Source organism: Heliangelus exortis, chromosome 1 (assembly GCF_036169615.1).
Source record: "Heliangelus exortis chromosome 1, bHelExo1.hap1, whole genome shotgun sequence".
In the NCBI taxonomy this organism is placed as follows: Eukaryota; Metazoa; Chordata; class Aves; order Apodiformes; family Trochilidae; genus Heliangelus; species Heliangelus exortis.
In genome coordinates this window covers 64,725,452-64,746,104 of record NC_092422.1, presented here as the reverse complement: position 1 = coordinate 64,746,104, position 20,653 = coordinate 64,725,452, and the positions used below count along the sequence as shown (strand labels likewise).

Here is a 20,653-nt window from a genome sequence, read left to right as displayed (position 1 = left end):
CCAGTGTGCTGGTGCTTTCCTCTGAGTGTCCTTAAAGTGTTAATGAGAAAATATTTTGGGCATCTGGGCATGGTCTCATTTGACAAGTGACAAATGTTTCTGAGCATTTCCTTGTGTACCCTTGTAGACAGCCAAGGTGCCTCCAGCCCTGGTGCAAAGGGGATACCAGGCTTTGATCTGTATTTTGTAGCATTGTATGCCTTCAAAATTATACTAATGTAAGATATGCTGGAAGGAGTCATCTTAGGTACTGTACAAAGGGGACATTTTTTCAGATTTCGTTAGGAGTGAAGGAATAGTGTTGTTTAAAGGTATGTTACAGCACATGGCTGCAGGAACTAAGTATCAGCATTTAAATGGTGAAGGCTTTTGTTTGTTGGTAAAGATTTCAGGAACCACCATATTTTAATTTTCACCTGCGCATGAAGAATACTGTGAACTTTGTGGCAAGTCACCTAAAATAAAGCAGGTGACATCTTGGCCACACTAATACAGGTGTTTTCAAAAATAACCACAGACTTCCTTATGAGCATCTGGTAAGAGTTTCTCTTTGGACAATTTCTTTCAAAAAAAAGGCCTGGTGGTCCTTGGGCCTTTCAGAGGCAATCCTGCTCCAGAACTGCAGCTTTTTGTTAGTGTGTCAAGACTAACCAAGAAAGCTTTGCTGGACCTGGCACTCTGTTTCTGGGACCACGCAATGCTGCTGTTGCCTCCTTCAGGAGGATGGTTTTGAGTCTTTTAGTCCTTTTTCTCTGTTTCATGCTCTTGGCTTTTCCTGCAGGGACAGCGGGTGGACTGCAGCCAGTGCTCTCCACAGCCCTGCCCTGCTGCAGAGCAGTGGCTGGAATGGGGGAAGCTGGAGGTGTAAAAGCAGTGGGCATCAGCTTGCTGCCTCCAAGCCTTGCTGCTGCAGGGCTCCGGGTGGTGAAAAGAGTCTCTGCTTCAGCAGTTTCTTCCCAGCATCTGCAAGGGGGGGGCTTCCAGCAGCCCTATTCTGTGGGTTTTCACCTTTTTTCTGGGAATTCCCATCACAAAGCCAGTTGGAACCTCTGGAGTCTCCCAGTGGCTGATGGCAGCATCAGGTGGTCTCCTCACCCGAGTTTCCTTTGGAATTTCCCTCCCTCACTACTCAAGGAGGAGCGAAGCCAGGTGGGACTGAAAGCTCTGCAGGTATCTCTGCTGTGCTGCACAAGGCTGCTCCCAGAGGGCAGCATGATGACCTGGAGATGTCCTTGTCACCCATCAGTCTGTCACAGGCCCCACCAGAGTTTGAGTGTTGATCAAGTGTAGAAAACTGCCTGGCTGATAGAAAGGAGCTTCTATGTTTGCTTCCTCCAGGGCTCCAGGTTGCTGTGTCACTTGTGTAGCAGCCTCTGTTCCCTGCTGACAGCAAGCTGAGCCCTCACCCGGGATGGGTCTGACACCCCTGCTCTTGGCTGCAGCTTTGAACTTCCATCAGCTGCCCTGGGGCTCTTTCTCCTCTTCATCACGCTCACCCTCCTTCAGTGCTTGTGGCTGGTGCGGTTTGATTAGGGCAGGTTAGAAACCTTTTCTAAGCAGTCAGCCTTGAAACCCTCGACTGGAAACATTTTATTGGGGGCAGCTCCTTTGCCAGTCAGGAACCTCACCCTTTCCGTCAGCACTCTGAGCCCTGCACAGAGCAGCGTGGCTGTGGCTGACAGGATAAATGAGCTGTGGTAGCAGCTGCCACGCTCTGAAAGGCATCGGGCACTTCCCAGGAAAAGCCCTGCAGGTTGTTTTTTTTTTTTTGCCAGAAATAAGCTTTTCTCTAACTTTCCAACAAGTTCAGTGAGAGGCAGCTGTGTTATTGCAAGAAGAGTAGGCATTGGGTTTTCAGTAGTCAGATCCATTTTTAAAAATAACAAACCACCTCTGGATCACTTCCTTCACTGTGGAAGCTGCTGCTGTGAGGCTTCCACTGTGCTGAGCATTGCATGAGTACCTGTGAACAAGCAGCCCTGAGGACTTGCTTTAAATTATCTAAATCTGCAAATAGTATGAAAATAGAGTGATTCCCACTGAAGCTTGTTCATTGACTTACCTGGCAGTGTTCTGCCTGTAAAATACTTGCACTCCAGTGAGGAACTGGCAATTGGTTCTCCTTGAAAATAAGAGGATTTTGCAGCATGGTCAGTTTTATTCATCAGCCCTGGAGGCAGACTGTGCTAGAAAAAAATCCTTCATCTTTCTGTATCCCCTTCCCTGGAAAAGCAGGTAGTGCTCAATGGTTCTGGCTGTGCTACACACCTGGAGGGGTTACTCAGGTGTAGTGACTGCTGGGGGATGGCTTCCCTTCCAGGGCAATGGGGGAAAACAAGTGTTGGCAAGAGCAGAGTGGTGGGGAATTCTTGATAGGAAGCTGCCAGAAATTACATGTCAAAACAGACAAAAAGCTGAACAACTGTTCAAGCTGCCCATCAGTCTGGAATGCAGTTGTGCTTTTGTGATTTTGTGTGTTACTGGTTGATACCAACCAGTGCAAACATTAAGAAAAATAGATTAGGCAACTCTAAGTAAATTTTCCTGTTTCTGCACTTTGGGGTTTAGTAATTATCCTTGGTTGAGCCAGGATAGAACCAACTATCTTTCTAGTGCCCCCAGTTTATCAACAGAAGTCAGAGAGGTCTCTGTTAGAGCTGGGTGGTGCCCTCAGCCTCCTGGGAGGAGTTGCAGCCATTGGCACTGGGTCCTGCACTGTTCACACAGAAGCTGAGCAGAGGTGGTAAAGCTGGTGAATCATAGAATCATTCAGGTTGGAAAAGACCTTTTAGATGATCGAGTAGGAAGAAAATCTCTTCATGTGAACTGCTGCTGTTTCTGGAGTAAAGCTGATGTTTGTTTATCCTCAAAGTTGAGGACATGCTGCTGTCCTGCTCTTGAGGTTGCAGAAACTGGTTGTGCCTAAATAATGAGCCTCTTCCCCCTTCACTGCTCTTAGGGTGTGGAGCAGGGAGGACTGTAAACAAAGAATGGCAGAATTTTATTTTCCACAGTGAAGCTGTTGGCAGCAGCGAGCCTTGGCCTTTGATTTGCAAGCTGAAAAGGGTTGCAAAATCTGAATTTCAGAAACAAAGGGCTCGACGGCTTTTAGACCAAGGCCTTGCATATGTTTCCCTCTCCCTCCACTCAAGGCAGAATGGAAGGCAGCAGGGCTCCCCCGTGCTTCCCGTAAGGACCCCCCAGGCAGCATCCCCCTGGGGTTCTGGATGGTGCTGGGGGTAAAGGGGGATTCCCAGATTGATGGCTTCCCTCAGGAAAGCTGCCACAGCTGATATCTTGTGCTTTAGCTGCCTGTGCAGTTGCCAGATCCATTTAGTGCATTATTCATTTTGCTCTCGGGGTTGCACAAAGGGTCTTTTATGAATTGCTAAATTATGCAAACAAGGATTTGATTCTTTCTGCCTGTTCCAGGATTGAAATGTCACTAGAAGAGCTGGGGGACTTTGAAGCCAAGTACAAATGCTGTCATCTCCCAAATCTGGATGAAGAGCAGCTCTCTTTTTAGTCTGCCTGACTGCACTATCTCATCGGACAACCTGGACAAGGTTTGGCCTCTGGAACCCTTTCCCATCCTGCCCCTCAGCAGCCATGGAGAAACAAATGTGTCTTCCAAAGGAGCAATGTACAGGCCAGCTCAGAGAAAGCCCTGATGCTTCTGGGGGGGAAGCAAAATGAACAGTTTGTTTCTTAATGTAAAGCAGAGCCCTGTGGGGTTTTATGTTAATAAATATTTGGCAGGAATAAAGTGATGGTAAAGTAGATGCCTGTGATAAAAATAAGGAATTAAATGCAGGGGTCTTCCTTCCCTGTGCTGTTTTGGCAGAAAAAGCTGCACAGCTGAGCTGACCCCAACCCTGAGCTCTGTGTGAGGGGTCTGTACACATACACATGCTCTTGTGCTCTCCCCAACATTTCTGTTGGCTGGTTAATGGAATTTTCCAGAGATAAAAAATTTTCTACTGTAAAAACTGTTTAAAATAGTAGGGGATGAGGGGAAAAGAATGGGCTGGTGCTGTCAGGAGCACTTCAGAGAGTAGTAAGGTTTTAATCAATTGTCCTTAGGGAGCAGAGTTTGTGATTCAAGGCCCTTCCCCTGGGAAAGCTCAGTCCAAGCAGCACCTCAAGCATGAAGGTGCTGGGCCACCAGCTTCACCCTCCTTTTGTACATGCAGCAGATGTTCAGACATCTCTGGCCTTACCCATCAGGTGTCTGGCTCAGCCCAGGCAGCTTGGAGCAGCACTACTGCCCTGCTCTGGCACTGGCTCCTGTGCCTGTGTGAAATGAGTGCTGTGAGCATTATATAGCCCTGTCTGCAGTTTCAGGGCTTTACCCTAACCATAACCCCAGGGTGTATGTTCACAGAATGGTTTTGGAACTAGATCATCCCACTAGTTCCAACCCACTGCCATGGGCAGCCATAGCTTCCACTAGATCAGGTTGCTCCAAGCCCCATCCAACCTGGCCTTGAACACTTCCAGGGATGAGGCATCCACAGCTTCCCTGGGCAACTTATGCCAGCGTCTCCCCAACCCCACAGTAAAGAATTTCTTCCTAATGTCTAACCTAAATCTGCTGTCTAGTGCTCTGTATGAGCTTTCCCATTCCTTGCTTTCTCTTGTGGTGGGCTGGAAGGATCAGCTCATCCCATGCCAAGTCCTGCCTGATGCCGTGGGGGGAGTGATGTGTGGGACTGTTGGCAGGTCACATGCATGCAAGCAGAAGCAAGCTGCCAATACTTTTATTTCTGCTGGGTAAGGCACCATCCCTGCTGCACTGCTCTGCATGGAGCTGAGGAAGGCAAGGGAAGGACAGGAGAGAGGTGGCAGTGGCACAAGGAACCAGGCAGACTCTGAGGCCCACGAGGCACTGCTGGGGAAGCAGGGGGATGGATGGTCAGGCTCTCGTGCCTGTAGTATCTGTAGACACAGCCATGGTGTCAAAACTGGGCACAGGACCAAAGCCATGTGCCAGCTGCCCTGCAATGAGAGGAGAACACCACCATTCCCACTTGGCTCTCTGTCACTTGAGATCTCTGCTCCAGCTGATTTTTCAGTCCATGTAATATTTGCATGATCAAAGTCTGTCGTGAAACGCTAAAATCCAGAGGGATATGGATAAAACGAGAGTTTCTTGGACGTTACTCAAAATTTTTTAATGTACATGCTGTAGCCACATTAAAGAGGGGGGGAAATACCTTAGAGAGATGAAAGACATCAAACATCAAACAATGTGATTTCATTATCCCAGAAGCTGTATATTTCAAAGCAACTGAAACCAACAGCATCAAAATAGCACTTTTTCTGGCACATGAAAACCAGACCAAGAGGCATAGGAAATGGAAAAGCAAACGTATTTAATTGATAGATTAAGCTGCTGTGATCCATCAGCTGGAGAAGTGTTCTTGTGTTTGTGGGGTTGTTTTTTGTTCTTTAGCAGGTATAAATTTGATATAAATAATACTTTAGAGTTCTCTTTTTTTTAGGCTGGAACAGCTGTGATATGTTGGGTAGATTGTTAGATATTTACAGAGAATGATGACTGATGTAGAACATGAAGGTAAGCATGGAACCCCTACCAGATTGGTGTTTGAGTAACACAACAGCCACAGGCAAGTGCAGTCCTGGCCTCCATTACAAGGTGAAAGTTGCAAGTTTAGCAGCCCATGACCACCCTGCCTGTGTGTACAGTGGTACCCTGAAACCAGCCAACACCCAGCCCCAGCTCAACCCTGCCTGCCTCAGTGCAGAGATGAGGGCACTAAACCCCTGCCAAAAGCAGCCTCTATTACCTCTCCCATTTGTCCCAAGCCCTTGGAGAAAATAAAGACAAGATTCAGCTGAAGGACAAAAGCTTCCAGACTCGGATGGACATACGTAGGTCTCAGCTACTTGACAAAGCCCTCATTTATAACATTAACGTTTATAATGATGAAAAGGTTAAAATCATAGAATCATTAAGGTTGGGAAAGACCTCTAAGATCATCAAGTCCAACTGTCAACCCAAAATCACCATGCCAACTAAACCATGTCCTGACGTGCCATGTCCCCAAGTTTTTTTTAACACCTCCAGGGAAGGTGACTCCACTGCTTCCCTGGGTGGAGCCACCAAATCCATATTATAGGTAGGAACCTAGAACTGTAGGAACCTAGTTCTAGTTGGCTTCTAGTCTGATGATAACAGGAATTTAGACATGGGCCATGTGTCAATATCCACTACCTGCAGGTCCCTGTGCCAGTGCTGCTGGCAAAGCCCCATTCCTTGGTCACTGTCAGATTTGTCTCTCTCACCAGGCTCAGAAGTGGCAACAGGAGGGAGGAAGCAGCTGCTCGCCCAGAGACAAGTGCTTACACTGAGCAGTTTTACTCATTTTAGCAAAGCAACCCCCTCTTTTCATTTCACTACCATCTGATTATGCCACCCTCTTCTCAATGGGTTTCTCACCAGTTTTCCAATAGGCCATGCTGTTAAGGCTCCTAAATCAGGGCTGAGGACAACAAAAGGTAAAAGTGCTGCCTATGGCAATAAATGATGCAGATGGAGCATCTCCAGCCTCTATGCAACAGATGCTGAACAGCCTCTTATTCCAAACTCTTCTTTAGTCAACAAGGTAGCCAAGGCTAAAACTAACACAGGGGAAAATTTTCTACATGACACAAAAATACTGTACAAAAAAAAATTTGAAAACTAGTATCTTCCTAGTGGGAGAATTTTAGTGAAATCCCCTTAGTGGGAGGGAGACAAGTTCAGAAAAACTGGAAGCAGCAGGGTGGAGGAGGCTGAGGCATGTGTAAGAGGCAAATCCTGACATTGCAGTGTGACAGAACAAGAACCCTTCTCAGAACCATTCTGCCCTGAATGTCATGGCAGGCTGAGTGGACCAGATCTTTGTATTGACCTCACAGTGAGACTGTAGGCAGAGACAAAAACTCTGTAGTGAGTAAAAAAGCAACCAGCGCCTCTAGGCTTCTATCGGCAGGACCAGAGCACGTGTGTCCTTCAAGCTCCCCAGCTAATGGAAACATGGCAGTGCAACAACTTCAGAGAACAACTGGTACTAAACAGTGAAAGAAGGAGGAGCAGACATTATTAAATTAAATAAATAGGAAGCAGATACAGACTTAGTAGCAGGAAAGACTTCGCAATGCAGGGCTTGTTCTCCCTGCCTCATAAGAAACCCTGCTGAGGGAGAAAGGAAGCTGTGGGGAACAGCCTGTCCCTGCCTGCCCTGTAGTTTCTCAGTAGCCTCACTCCAGAACAGCCCACTTGCTGGAAGGCAATTCACTCAAGATCCTACATACAGCAGCTTCATGCACTAGGGTTAAATCTCTAACCCAGTTTGGTGAAACCATATTGCCACAGATGCCTTCCACCAGCAAGCTTTTGGGGACTCCTTCACAAGGGAGGGTCTGATCACTGCTGATGGAGCTGGGCTGGAAAAAAAAGAAATAGGGGGGGAGGGAGGAAGGGAGGGAGGGGAGGAGGGACAGGGGAAAAGAAAAGGAGGAGATCTCCCACTCTGTCCCCAAACAAAGCAGTCCATGCCAGAAGGGAGGTGAATGAGCATTGCTACTCTCTCAGCATGGTCCTTTGTGCAGAGCCCAGCTCATTCGGGGCGTGACGCATCCACCACTGCTTCACCCAGGGCTGCACCACACAGCCCAGGGATGTGCTGCTACGTGGTTGTAGTCCAACTGTTTGCACAGACACTTTGCTATGAAAGACCAAAGGTTTTGAGAAGCTCAGCTGTGTATCCATGCATTTAGTTGGCTACTAAGGTAGCAAGGTAGAGCTAGAAATATTTTTTTAAGTCCTTAGAAAAGAAACGCAATCCCTTCTGCTTTACCTGCAATGCCTTCTGAACGCAACGTGTGTGGTACAAGACAAAGTATCAAGATCTACAGGTACCACGCATAACAAACATTCTGAGCATGACTTGTTAAGAAACCCACTCCCAGTACAAAAAGGTACCCAAATGCCAGATGAAATTCTCCCCCTAAGAAGGTGACAATGTTCTATTTACAAGAAAATACTGCTTCGGTTAAAAATGCTAAAAACCATTCTCTTGAGTTCATATAAAAATAATAGTGTCTATTTATGCACACACATATTTACATTCATTTATGGCTTTCACATGCCTCAACTTTCTCCAATAAATGAGGAAATACAAATACTCCATTACTGCTTTTTCTCCTCCTCAGGTTTTTCAGCTGCTCCTTCTCCAACTGATAAGGTGCCACTACCATATTTTTTCACTCGGGTTTCTACTTTGGCAAGTCTCTGCTTCACCTTTTGTTGAGATGAGCTGAATTCTGCCAAAAGCCTTGCAAACCTCGTCTGCAGCGTATCCAGAGCTGTTTCAAGTTTTTCTACTTTTTCTTCCAAGTCTTTTGGGTCAGCTCCTGCTTTTGCTGCTTCCTCATCTATTAAATTGTCTTTCATGAGGATTTGTCGCCCTTTCTCTTCCAGAGCCTTTTTGGCTTCTGGATATTCTGTGAGGGCTTCCATTAAATCATCTTTAGACAAGCAGAACAGATCAGAATAACCAATACTCCTTATGTTGGCTGTCCTCCTGTTGCCAGATTTGCTACCTTTGATGTTTAAGATGCTGATTTCACCAAAGTAGCTGCCATCGCTTAAGACTACAAATTGGGTTATGCCATCATCTGCCACCACAGCCAGTTTTCCCTCTTTAATGATGTACATTTCTCTCCCAATATCCCCCTTTTTACAAATGTAGTCCCCGGGACTGAAGACAGTAGGCTTCAGTTTCAGCACCAGCTCAATGAGAAGTCCAGCTTCACAATCCTGGAATATACGCACTTTCCTCAGCGTGTCCAAGTGGACATTGATGGCAATCTCAGCCTTCAACTTGTCAGGGAGGTTTTTGAGAACTTCCTTCTCGTCCACTGTTTTCTTGTTGGTCCAGAGGTAATCAAACCACTTAATAACCCTGGCTTCCAAATCCTTGGTCACTTTTCGGAAGTGCATGTATTGCTTAATGGAATCCACCTTGGCCTGGAATTCCGCCCTGGAAGCGTTCATGTTGGAAATCATGGAGCCCACGTTACCGACGATGGTAGCAAAGATCAGCACGCCCACCAGGAAGTCAATGACCACAAAGAGATACTCTTCATCCTTCACCGGGGGAGGGGTCTCTCCAATGGTTGTCAGCGTGAGCGTTGACCAGTACAGGCTGTAGATGTACTTCCTGGACAGGCGCGCGTATTCCGGGACGGTCACGTCGGGGTAGACCCAAGAGTCGGTTCCGAATCCAATGACCTTCGAAATTGCAAAGTATATGCAGGCGTTCCAGTGGATGATGATAAGAATGTATAAGACGAGGTTTCCGATCCGAAACATGTTTGGGTAGTTGGTTCTGGTTTCTGTACGGTCAAAAAACTCAAAGAGCCGAGCGATCCTCAGCAAGCGGTTAAATCGCAGCTCCGGGTAGTTCAAACCAAACTTCAAATATGCCAGGTCTGTTGGCACAAGGGACAGCACATCCAGTTTGAACTGCAGAGTTTTGATGTAGTGATCTCGTAATTTCTTCTCATCCTGAACTAGCAAGCCTTGTTCAAGGAAACCTTCAAAGAATAAAAATACGTATTTTATGAGTTAGAATAAAAATGCCAGCAACGGTACAGAGTGACTTACACTCCAGATACCTGAGAATATTGAAATTTGTTATGTGTACAAACAGCAATACACCGTGAGTTCATTTCATTTAATGAAAAGTATTTCCTTGAAAAATTAAATATTTCAATTTGAAATATTTATTTGAAACAACTTCAAAGCTGAAAAATAATGATAAAGAACAGTAAACCTATTATTACCACAGTCCTCTGTGCAGGTTTCCACTCTATTCTGGGACAACTTTATCTTTTTCTTTTGGGTCTCTTTGCAAAAAGAAAGGGGAGATTCAAATGTCTCATTTTGCATGAATCATTGGCATGAGAATAAAGCAACTAAAGTTAAGCAAGTGTTAAGCAATTGTGTATGAAGTTGGAATGGAATATTTTTAAATAAATACCAAGAACAATTAAATGTGCTAGATTGTTGGAAACCTTTCCTGAATGATACAGATACCCTTGAGATAAAGAAATCAGTATTCTTCCCCTCCCTGAGCCATGCTTTTCCTCATGTCCAATGTTAAAGCTGACAGGACTTTCCTTTTCATTTGGGGAAAATGGTTCACACTTTATTTTAGTGTCTCTAATGAAAGAGCTACTAAGCAGAATTTTGTACATTGGTATTTCTTCATTCAAAAGACTTTGGAAAGTATTAGTTAAAGATTATGAGAAGCTATAAACTGTTGTAAGAGCCCTCAAAGTAAACTGCATCTGTGTAAGAGTTCTTATAAAAAGGCTGCCTGAGCAATGCAGCTGCAATGCTGTTTCGTACCTCTGAATGTTCAAGGCATTGAAAAAGTTCCACAGGGAGCAGCCAATGCACTGCAAAACACTTGATGCAATTGCAAGTGGAGATGTCCTACTGTCTGCCTACCTGGCCAATCAGAAGGAAAAGTCCACTGAGGGAATCACAGAATCATAGAATTGGCTGGGTTGGAAGGGACCTCTGGGATCATCAAGTCCAACCCTTGATCCACTACCGCTGCAGTTACCAGACCATGGCACTGAGTGCCACATCCAGGTTCTTTTTCAATATCTCCAGGGACAGAGAATCCACCACTTCCCGGGGCAGCCCATTCCAATGCCTGATCACCCTCTCTGTAAAGAAATTCTTTCTAATGTCCAACCTAAACCTCCCCTGGCACAACTTGAGACCGTGCCCTCTTGTCTTACTGGTAACTTCCTGGGAAAAGAGACCGAGCCCCCTCTGGCTACACCCTCCTTTCAGGGAGTTGTAGAGAGTGATGAGGTCTCCCCTGAGCCTCCTCTTCTCCAGGCTGAACACCCCCAGCTCCCTCAGCCCTTCCTCACAGGACTTGTGCTGGATCCCTTCACAGCCTCCTTGCTCTTCTCTGGACCTGCTCCAGCACCTCAATCTCCTTCCTGAAATGAGGGGCCCAGAACTGGACACAGGACTTGAGCTGTGGCCTCACCAGCTCTGAGTAAGGGGCAGAATCACTTCCTTGGACCTGCTGGCCACACTGTTCCTGATACAGGCCAGGATGCCATTGGCCTTCTTGGCCACCTGAGCACACTGCTGGCTCATGTTCAGCTTCCTGTCAATCCAAAAGCAGAACATTCCCTGTGTATCAGGGATTACCACATTTTGCCAATCACTTCACAATGTACAAGCAGCAGCTTCTCAGGGAAACCTCTGCTCTGGAAGACCAAGTTGCACTTTTGTGTCCTGCAGAAGATGGCTGTATTTTGGAGACGCGTGCCTACCCATACAGCTGCCCCATGTATGTGTGTGCATCTCTCTGTCTTTGGGTACCTGCAAATTGATGGTGACTACAAATGGAAGTAGTTCCTATGCCATCAATGCGTTACCTCCCAGAAAATTCCTGAAAAAGCTGGTCAAATATGCCCTTATTTACAGAGTCATGCAACTAATCAGAAAAGTTGGCCAGGCAGATGAATGTCTGACTTACAATTAGTAAAAAAATAACTTTGAAAATTCCTTCCTCCTGAAGGGAGGATAAAAGCCCCTCAGGTGTTTTTTTTTTGTTGTTGTTCCCTCATAGAGCAGAAGTCCTATAGCAAAATCTTTTGAAAGCAGGGGTAATGCTGAACATGACCAGTCACCAACAGGAATCTTTTCTGCTTCCCAGTTCACAGTCACCAAACAGGTGAAACACATGGAAACCAGTTCTGTGCTGGGCAGGAATGCACCACAGAGGAGATGATGTAGATCATGGTACTTGGGGGGGCTACCTAGATCCCAGCTCAAAGCTCAAAGTCTGCTTGTAGACAGCAGGGAGTCACATTCTACCCAAAAAGGACCTCTGTCCACAGGGCAGATGGATGGACCTTGCAGACTCACAGAAAGCAGCAGGGACAGGCAGAGCCAGGAAGGGTTGTTAAGAAAGTTGACATAGATTTCAGCACCTAAAAGAAGCAACTTTCTTATCTGAGTGCCTGAAACTGCAGCAGACACCTGCACAGTGTTCAGGAGATCTTGGTGGCAATTTTTCTGTTCCAATCCAGGCCTGAAAAGCTGACTTCTAACCACACTTTAGCAACTGTATAATCATTACCAGGACAGCCCATGGAAATTTTATACCTTGCATTGCCTGGACATGCCTAATTTTTGCTCAGTTCTTTCCCATTACAATAACAGATCTAACTACAGAAGAGAAGCTGTCAGAGGTGATATTTTAACTACACAAAGATGAAGCCCCATCCTGCCCCAAATAGTGCAGTCTTGTGATTTAGGCTGCTGTGTGAAAGACTTCCCTGTTGAACAAAGTGCTTGCTAAGTTCAAGAAGCTGCCTTGCCATGAGCTGTGTGCTTCCCAATAGGACACCATTTTTTACCCTCTGTCTTGTAATTATGTTTACAATTTGTCACAAGGCATAATTAATGTCAAGCTGTCAGCATGATTTAAAACAAAACAAAAGAAAACACAAAAAACAACAAAAAACCCAAACCAAAACAAGAACAACACAAAAACAAAACATGTAAAAATCAAAGATTTTAAAGGACTCTCGTATTTATTATGACCAGTGTCGCTTTGGACACTTTCAAGGGACATTTTGGGGCTGTGTCTGTACCAGTAAAAAGAAACAAGCCAGGAGATGTTTTCTGGTTTTGAGACCAACTAACACAACAGCTTCTATTCATATCTAAGTTCTCCCAGCCCCTTCCAAAAATGACATGCAAAGGGCCTCATTCTCCCTTCCCCATGCAGCCTGTTACAGTGGATGTTCAGTCAGAGTTTGTCTGTCTATTAAACACCAACAGAACTGAATTTAGAGAGATGTGAAGTGCACATGTTGGGATGTCCCGTCCTTAAAACAACCCAAGCTGGTCAGACACTTCATCTTCCCAAAGCCTCCACTGCTGGACTCTGCTGGAGACAGGATTCTACACTGGCCAGATCCCCCAGGGGGATTTCTGTTTCCAGCCTTTCCATCCATGCTGCATCTGAAGACACTGTAAAACCCCAGGAAGACTCACCGGTTCTGAATCTGACAAACATGTCAAAAACATAGATGACATCAGAGACATAATCCAAGAACAGCCATAATTTTATGTGGTCAATTTGTAGCTCATCGAAGCAGGCTCTAAAGAAACAAAGGTACAAAAAAAAAAATAACAATTACACCGACTGCACAAGCAGAGTATTTGCAATGTGTCCTAGCAGCATGTCAAGGCATATTACTGGCACTGAAAAATTACAGGCAGCGTATCTCCATGCCTACACATCAGCACACTAGAGCTATGTCTAAACTGAGTCTAGGATCTTTCAGAATTCAAAGGTGTTCAGGAACAAAACTCAAACACATATATATGCCTTACAAGTGCCCTTATGGAGGAATATGGAGGAATACACAGATCCCTACAATGAAACGTGCATCTGATTTAGTGGGATACACATCTTGTTTAACGTAGCTCCCAAATACAAAATCACAGAATGATTGATGCTCAAAGCCTCAATCCTTTGAAAATTCCTTCCTCCTGAAGGGAGGATAAAAGCCCCTCAGCCTCACAAACAAGGATAAAAGCCCCCCAACCTGACCTTGGACATTTCTTGGGACGGGGCATCCACACCTTCCTTGGGCAAACTGTGCCAGTGTCTCACCACCCTCACAGGAAAGAATTTTTTCCTAATAACTTATCTACATCTACCCTCTTCCAGTTTAAAGCCATTAACCCCTGTCCTGTCACTCCATGCCCTTGTAAAAAGTCCCTCCTCCAGCATCCCTGCAGCCCCCTTCAGGCACAGGAAGGCTGCTATTAAGTCTCCCTGGAGCCTTCTCTTCTCCAAGCTCAACAACCCCCACTCTCTCAGCCTGTCTTCATAAGAGAGGTGCTCCAGCCCTCAGATCAAGTCTTTCTGCCCTCCTCTGGACTTGTTCCAACAGCTCCATGTCCTCCTTGTGTTGGAGGCTCCAGAGCTGGACACAGGACTCCAGGTGGGGTCTCAAGAGTGGAGCAGAAGAGGAGAATCCCCTCCCTTGACCTGCTGCCCACACTTCTTTTGATGCAGCCCAGGATGCAGTTGGCTTTCTGGGCCTCAAGCCTACGTTGCCAGCTCATGTTGAGCTTCTCATCAATCAACATCCCCAAGTCCTTTTCCTCAGGCTTATTCTCAATCCATTCTCCAACACTGAAGCCAAAATCTGTGGCGAGCTAATAATTTTATAAAAAGCTTTTAATGTATTAATATTTAAGATTTTGATTCCTTATAGTTCCCTCAATATAGAATTGAACACATAATTGCATACAGTTAAGAATTCACCTGCATTATTTATTCCATCATATAATCTAAATATTTTATTTCTACTGTAAAAAATTAAAGCTATACTTGATTGTACATTTTGACCATGGGCTACCCTTGCAATAAATGCATAATTTCCTCATTAATTTTTAATACAACAGAGTAATATTTTGTGATAGTTAATAAAATTTCACCTTAAAAGGTAACTTGCCACTTTAGATTTTCTTCCTTCTGGCATATTCTTGACAGTTTCAATTGTCTTTTTATTTCTGAGTGGCAAGCCATCCTCATCCCTCCCTGCCATCTGGTACAGCCTAAATGAACCCTTTCCACAGCACTTCATTACTTTGACTCAACCTGATTTCCACATTTTACAAAGGAAAATAAATACTCAAGTGCAGTCTCCCTGCCCTTCAAACACCCATAACTGTATGACACTAAATAAAGATGACCCAACACTTGCCTACACCTCTCCTTTCTGTCCTCTGCTGGCTGCAAAGAAGGATTCTCTAGCAGTGATTTCTGAGCCTGCAGTGGTTCAGGCACATCTCTGCAGCAAGCCAGCAGGTGGCATACAAAGGCCACAGCCAGAGAGCCTCAGGGCTTGCTTTGCTGCTTAAAAAAAACCCCTGATTTTAGACAAAAAGATAAAAAGAAACACTGGCCATCTGCTCCCATTGGTATGTATATCATATATCCCAAAGGTTGTGTGAACGTGCAAACAGTCTGGGCAGGCCACCCAAAAATACCTCAGGGAGATAAGAGGATGATTTACAATAGAAACATAATGGCACACTAAATCATTATTATTAACTTAAATTCATACCTGCATACTAGCATACACCAGTTATAGAACACAGGTGCTGCAATTATGGTCAGCCAGTTGTAGTACATATTGCTTGAAGGATCTATCACAAAGACCTGCTTTTTCGGCCTGGAAAGTAAAACATGCAGATTTATACTGGAAATGTAATGAAGTGACCTGCTGGATATCCCTCTTCTGGAGGCTGCTCAGTTGATAACTCAGAGCTGCCTAAGAAGAGAAAGTACCCGAGCAGGCAGCTCTAGATGAGATACCAAACACCAGCTTCATCCCATCTGATATGCTCTATTTATTTGTTCAGCCCAACCACAGAAAAACTAAGTGCAAATGGAATGAAAACCACAGACATTCACATTGCCCAGGCTGAAAACCACAGTATTCCTGCATATGACCCCCACTGAAAACAAAAGTAAAACATTAAATGTTTCCTATTATTCCTATTAACATTCAAAGGTCCTTTGATACAGAAAGAACCTTACATAGCAGATTAATTTTGATGTTTTTGGCAAATCCTACTATGGAAATAACTTTGAGCACAATATTTAAACAAATAAAACACGTACCTATTCAAATGCTTGTGCACATACACACATATAGTGTGTGGCTAGAACTAAAATATGTATTATAATGAAAAAGCAAATTTCACACATTCCCAGTATTGGCTCCTTAGCCTTCATAACTATGAGAGATGCTAAATGAAGCTTACAGACTTGGAATTTAAAGAAGAGTTCTAGAGCAGCATGGTTAATGGCACATGTAGAATATGCTCAAGAGTGCCCTTCCCCAACATGAGAAAACTTGATGTGGAATATAAAGCAATTAGGCACATTATATGTAATCAGAGGAAAAAATTACCAGTGGATTGTGAGGTCCACAGCTGCAGCAGTTGTTCCAAAAGTAACCTGTGACAGTGTGATTTGTGTAACAGTGTGGGAAATATGTATTTGTGTGACTTTTCCTAATCCCCAAGACTATAAATAAATTAAAATGTAATTATAGGTTTTTTTATATATGTGACTACTTCTGGCATTTGCCCTGCAGTCAGCTGAATGTCTAGAAGGTGATGTTAGTGGACTAAGTTGCTTTAATATAAAAGGAATTAACTTTGCCATCTTCACAACAGGTTTTGAGCCAATTCTTCTAAAAACCTGGTCACCACCTCAAAACTGGTGACCGTGAAATACGGTCTTCATGTGACAAAAGACACCACCTTCTCAACAGTAGAACATTCATTTCCTCGGCAGAAATGTTTTTAAACATTTTAGGCTGCTGCAAAGCTCAGCCTCTAACTACACAATAATTGAAGCTGAAAGAGGATCCTTAGAACATAGGCTTTCTAAAAAAAAAAAAATTTTTTTTTAAAAATACCCCCATGCCTACATAGTACATGCCACCATAGACATACATACAAACTTATAGCATATTACTCCAGCATACTCCTTAACTGTGATGCCTATTCAAATGCCTTGGTTTTTTATCCACTATATCACTGTTATTTTTCATGACTGGTAATACTGAATTGTACTATGTTTCAGTCAATTTTAGGAGAATAGAACAAGAGCAGGATCTGTTTCTCTCAGAAGAATTAAAATGATGCAATTTTGTTGCAGAAATACAGCACCTCCTGCCAGCAGAGATGAACTTTAGTGATCATTACTAATGAACTGAACCATAATTAAGTATGATAGTAAGGGTAATAACTGAACTTAATAATAAATCTGTAATTTTCTACATGTAAGATTTTTGCTCTTTGTTCAAAACAACCTTCTGGTTATTCTGCTTTGAATCTTTACAGACACTCTGGTACAACAAAAACACTTTGCAAAGCATCCTAAACATCCTAAAATGTCCTTGTAGCAGAAAAGTGATGTTCAGCAGGAAACCAAATCGTTGAGAAGTTGCTGTAAATTTTCATTTACTGACCTAGAAAGTTGTTCATGATAGGTCTAATAGAGGTCTTAAAGGTGAAACAAGTTTGTTGAGCAGTTGCACCTTTCCAAGGGGGAAAACACATTAAAAATTTGACAGGCTTACATTCTGCAGCCTATAGAACAATAGAAGTCATGGAATTGTTACAACTACATGTCATACCATGCTTTGTAGTGTAGGAAGTTTATTACAAGCACACATTCATTCTTCATACTTACTCTTCTTTTTTTTTATCATCTTTTTTGCCATCTTTTTTGTCATCTTTCTTTTCCTCTTTTTTTTCCTCTTTCTTTTCCTCCTTCTTTTCCTCTTTTTTTTCCTCTTTTTTCTCCTCTTTAACCTCTTTCTTTTCTTCCTTTTTGCTGTACAACATAATGTAAGTCTTAGCAATATTACTGATATTCTAGCAATTAAGGGAGAGGTTGGGTGTTGAGGTACAGGAAACTAGACTAAACTCTAGACAGAGCAGGACAGGGATCCAACTGGTAAAAAGGGTTTACAGGCTGGGGCTTCTTGAACTGATGCCACTACTCTACCACATCAGGTAACTAGCTGGCTGATTCTGTGCATTATTTACCCACACCTTCTTGACCTTTTTAAGACATCAGTATATCAGGATAATTTTAATGAAATGCTTCCAAATTGCCTCATTCTTTAGAACTCAGGCATTTAAAAAGAAATCTATCAAAATGTAACAGAACTTGAAATGGCTTAACAAACTGTCAACATTATTTGCATATCCAAACCCTCAGAGTGACAGCCTGAAGCTTCAATGGTAATTAAATGAAATGAAGCTGAATTTCCTCTCACAGTTTTTAAAATCAACATAGCTATAACTAATTAATTGCCTTGGGCTTCCACAATTGCCTTGGAGAAGAATCCTAGTCAATGTTTGAACAAAACCAGCAAATGTGAAGAGATGTGTCTCGTTTAACTACGTAACAGTCATTTTATAAAAGCTTTACAGTCAACATGATTAAGCCAACACATTTTAGGCCTGTGTTATACAGTACAGATCTACTGTATTTCCAAGATAGTCCACATCTCAGCTACAAGATCACTTGTGGCCCAGAAGGATTTTTGTCTTTCCATCATCAGTAAAGGAAGAATGGATTTCCCAGTTCAGGTGCAGGTGTCAATGTGTGAGATGCTCAAGTTGCTCTGCCTGTATTTGATTGCCTCTGCATTCAAAGGCTGAGCATTAAGCATGAGATTCCATCCCAGCTAAATGCAATGGGAATTTAACTTAGACTTAATGGAATCATGATTGTCTCCATGTTTATTAATTTCACATTATCCAGCACAGACCCAAGCTGCAATATTTAATTCTAAATAAGGATTTTCATACTGCTCAAGTATGTACAGCTGCATAAAGATGGATCTGACTTCCACCATGCCTAGGTTTGTCTGAAGACTCTTCAGCTATGTTAACTGATGTAGATAGGTCCACACATCCTCTTTAAAACTGCAGAAAGTTAACATTTTACCTAAGATTCTGTCCATCTTAGAGCTCAATTTGCTACATGCATTGGTCAAGAACCATGTAAGCTGAAGAACTACACTCGCACAAGCAGAAAAACCATCTGAGATCACTCTGTTCTGTGCTTGGAATTTCTTTATTCCTTGAAGCAGAAAATGTCCCCTTTGGTTAGACAGAAAAGACTAAACATTCCTGACAGAGCTGTGTGTGGATAATGCAAATATTAGCAGAACTAATGTCTGAACCACACAAAATGTCTGGTTTGGATGAAATCCATGGCCTCCTGTTCCCATGGGCATTAAGTGTTCTCTGAACTGCCAAGATTAGTCCCGACTGTCCCCCTGCACTGGTGTCAATAAAGGACAAATTAGTTCAATGACACCAACATCCCACAGTGAAGGCAGGATACTCAGTATCAAGTGAAAAAGTGCTGCTTACAGGATATGAACCTGCGAGTTCACTTGTGCTTTTCATGTAGACCTGCTTGCATTACTCACATGAGAAAAAATCCACACTCTGAATGGCAGCACTTTCCATGGAATGCACTTGTTACAGGGAGAAAGAAGCACACCCTGGGAGAAGACAGTCACCAATTTTAGGATAAATATAATAGGTCTAGCAGTAGCTTTCACCTATCACCAATGAGAACCTGTTTTCAGTTCTTAACCTTGGTCTTTTCCTTAGTGATGCAGCACCAGAGAAAAGCTTAGACTTCTTTTGCTAAAAAATGCTGAGATCCTACACACTTCCATGTCCAGAGAAATACCTACCTAGCTGAACCTTAAAACCATACACTGCAAGGGAGCATAACCAGACAAGAAAAGAATTTCTGGGTTAACTGATTTACACATGCATCTCAACTCAAAGAAACAGTTTTCCATTTACCAAGGCTGATATCTACATGGCAGTGGGAACTGCCACTCATGCATTTATTTTCCTGCCACTGACACCCCTGGACTTTTAAGGCTTCTCTTTCCAATCTATTGGATTGGAAAACTATCTCCTGTTTAAAAACATGTCAGGATTTCACTGCATATTACTATGCAAGGTGCTTTACCTAAGGGCTAATTCAATTGCTGTTATTAGTAGTAACATAGGTCCTCAATATTTCAAATGTCTGGTATTCTCACCAGAAAGGAAGGACTCCCAGTAAACATAATTTCCAGAGGATAGGACAACTGCACATTTGTGAATGCTGTTATGCAGGGCAAAGTAAGTTGAGATAGACAATCAATCAAAAAGTCTCAGTGGTGGTGAACTTTGGAGGGAATATTTGGGCAATTCCAACTTCCTTTTATGTTTTATTTTTAAAGAAGTGAAAATAATTATTTCACACACCATCCAATGCCAATACTTTTTCTCTGGCCTGAGATCTCCTACAAACTCATGTGTCAACTACAGGTATCTCTCATAAGTGAGATTATTACATTTCTGGGGTCTCTGCCCACCTGTCTGTTGTGGTAATTCCCAGTTTATCACACTCTCACCTACTTGTAGTCTGGCAGTAGAAGTCACCCAGAGGAAAATGTTGGCCATAATCGAAGACTTGAAAGCATCACCTACAGTTCCCCAAGGGCAGGCACTCTTACATCTGTAACATAATAAAAACCCTACAGCTTCAAAAAGACCTGCTTTTTTTTTTTTTCTTTAATTAGTACTACTGAGTAGAATGGAATCCAGTAACCAGCAAATAAACCCGTTGTTTCCGTCTGTCCTCTTTCCCTGCAATACAGAGGTACCCATTCTGTACTTCCAGCACAGTAAAGGGAGAGTGCATTTTCAGACTTAGGAAACATCTCTTCATCAGCCCTTATAAAAACATTGTCATCATTTTTGAATGAGTGAAGTATTTGCATTTCTCATCTGTCAAGTACTTTACAAATCAAGTCAGGCAGGTAGGCAGACATGTCTTGTCTTCATTTAAAAATAATTGGGAGGATTGAAGTCATTGTCAGAAACCAAGTAAGAAAGCAGTATTCCCATCCTAATCAATCCTTTGGGCCCATATTAGCAGGCTAGGCTCCAGGCTTTTAGCCCTTTATTAAA

General features: G+C 43.4%; 1 protein-coding gene across 2 annotated transcripts in view; it reads right to left on the bottom strand.

Annotated features, from left to right (window-relative positions):
• Positions 1-7,508: 7,508 nt before the first annotated feature.
• The window catches only part of CNGA3 (cyclic nucleotide gated channel subunit alpha 3), a 38,711-nt gene continuing 25,566 nt past the window's right edge, over positions 7,509-20,653 (bottom strand). Inside the window, exons 6-9 of one of the 2 annotated variants that reach the window (XM_071746316.1) lie at positions 17,346-17,489; positions 15,202-15,309; positions 13,112-13,218; positions 7,509-9,606 (exon numbers count right to left, since the gene is read on the bottom strand). In XM_071746316.1, the coding sequence (XP_071602417.1) occupies positions 8,198-9,606; positions 13,112-13,218; positions 15,202-15,309; positions 17,346-17,489 (1,768 nt within the window). In that variant the 3' untranslated portion in view covers positions 7,509-8,197. The remainder of the gene's footprint in view (positions 9,607-13,111; positions 13,219-15,201; positions 15,310-17,345; positions 17,490-20,653) is intronic. The other variant, XM_071746322.1, reaches the window with a different exon arrangement.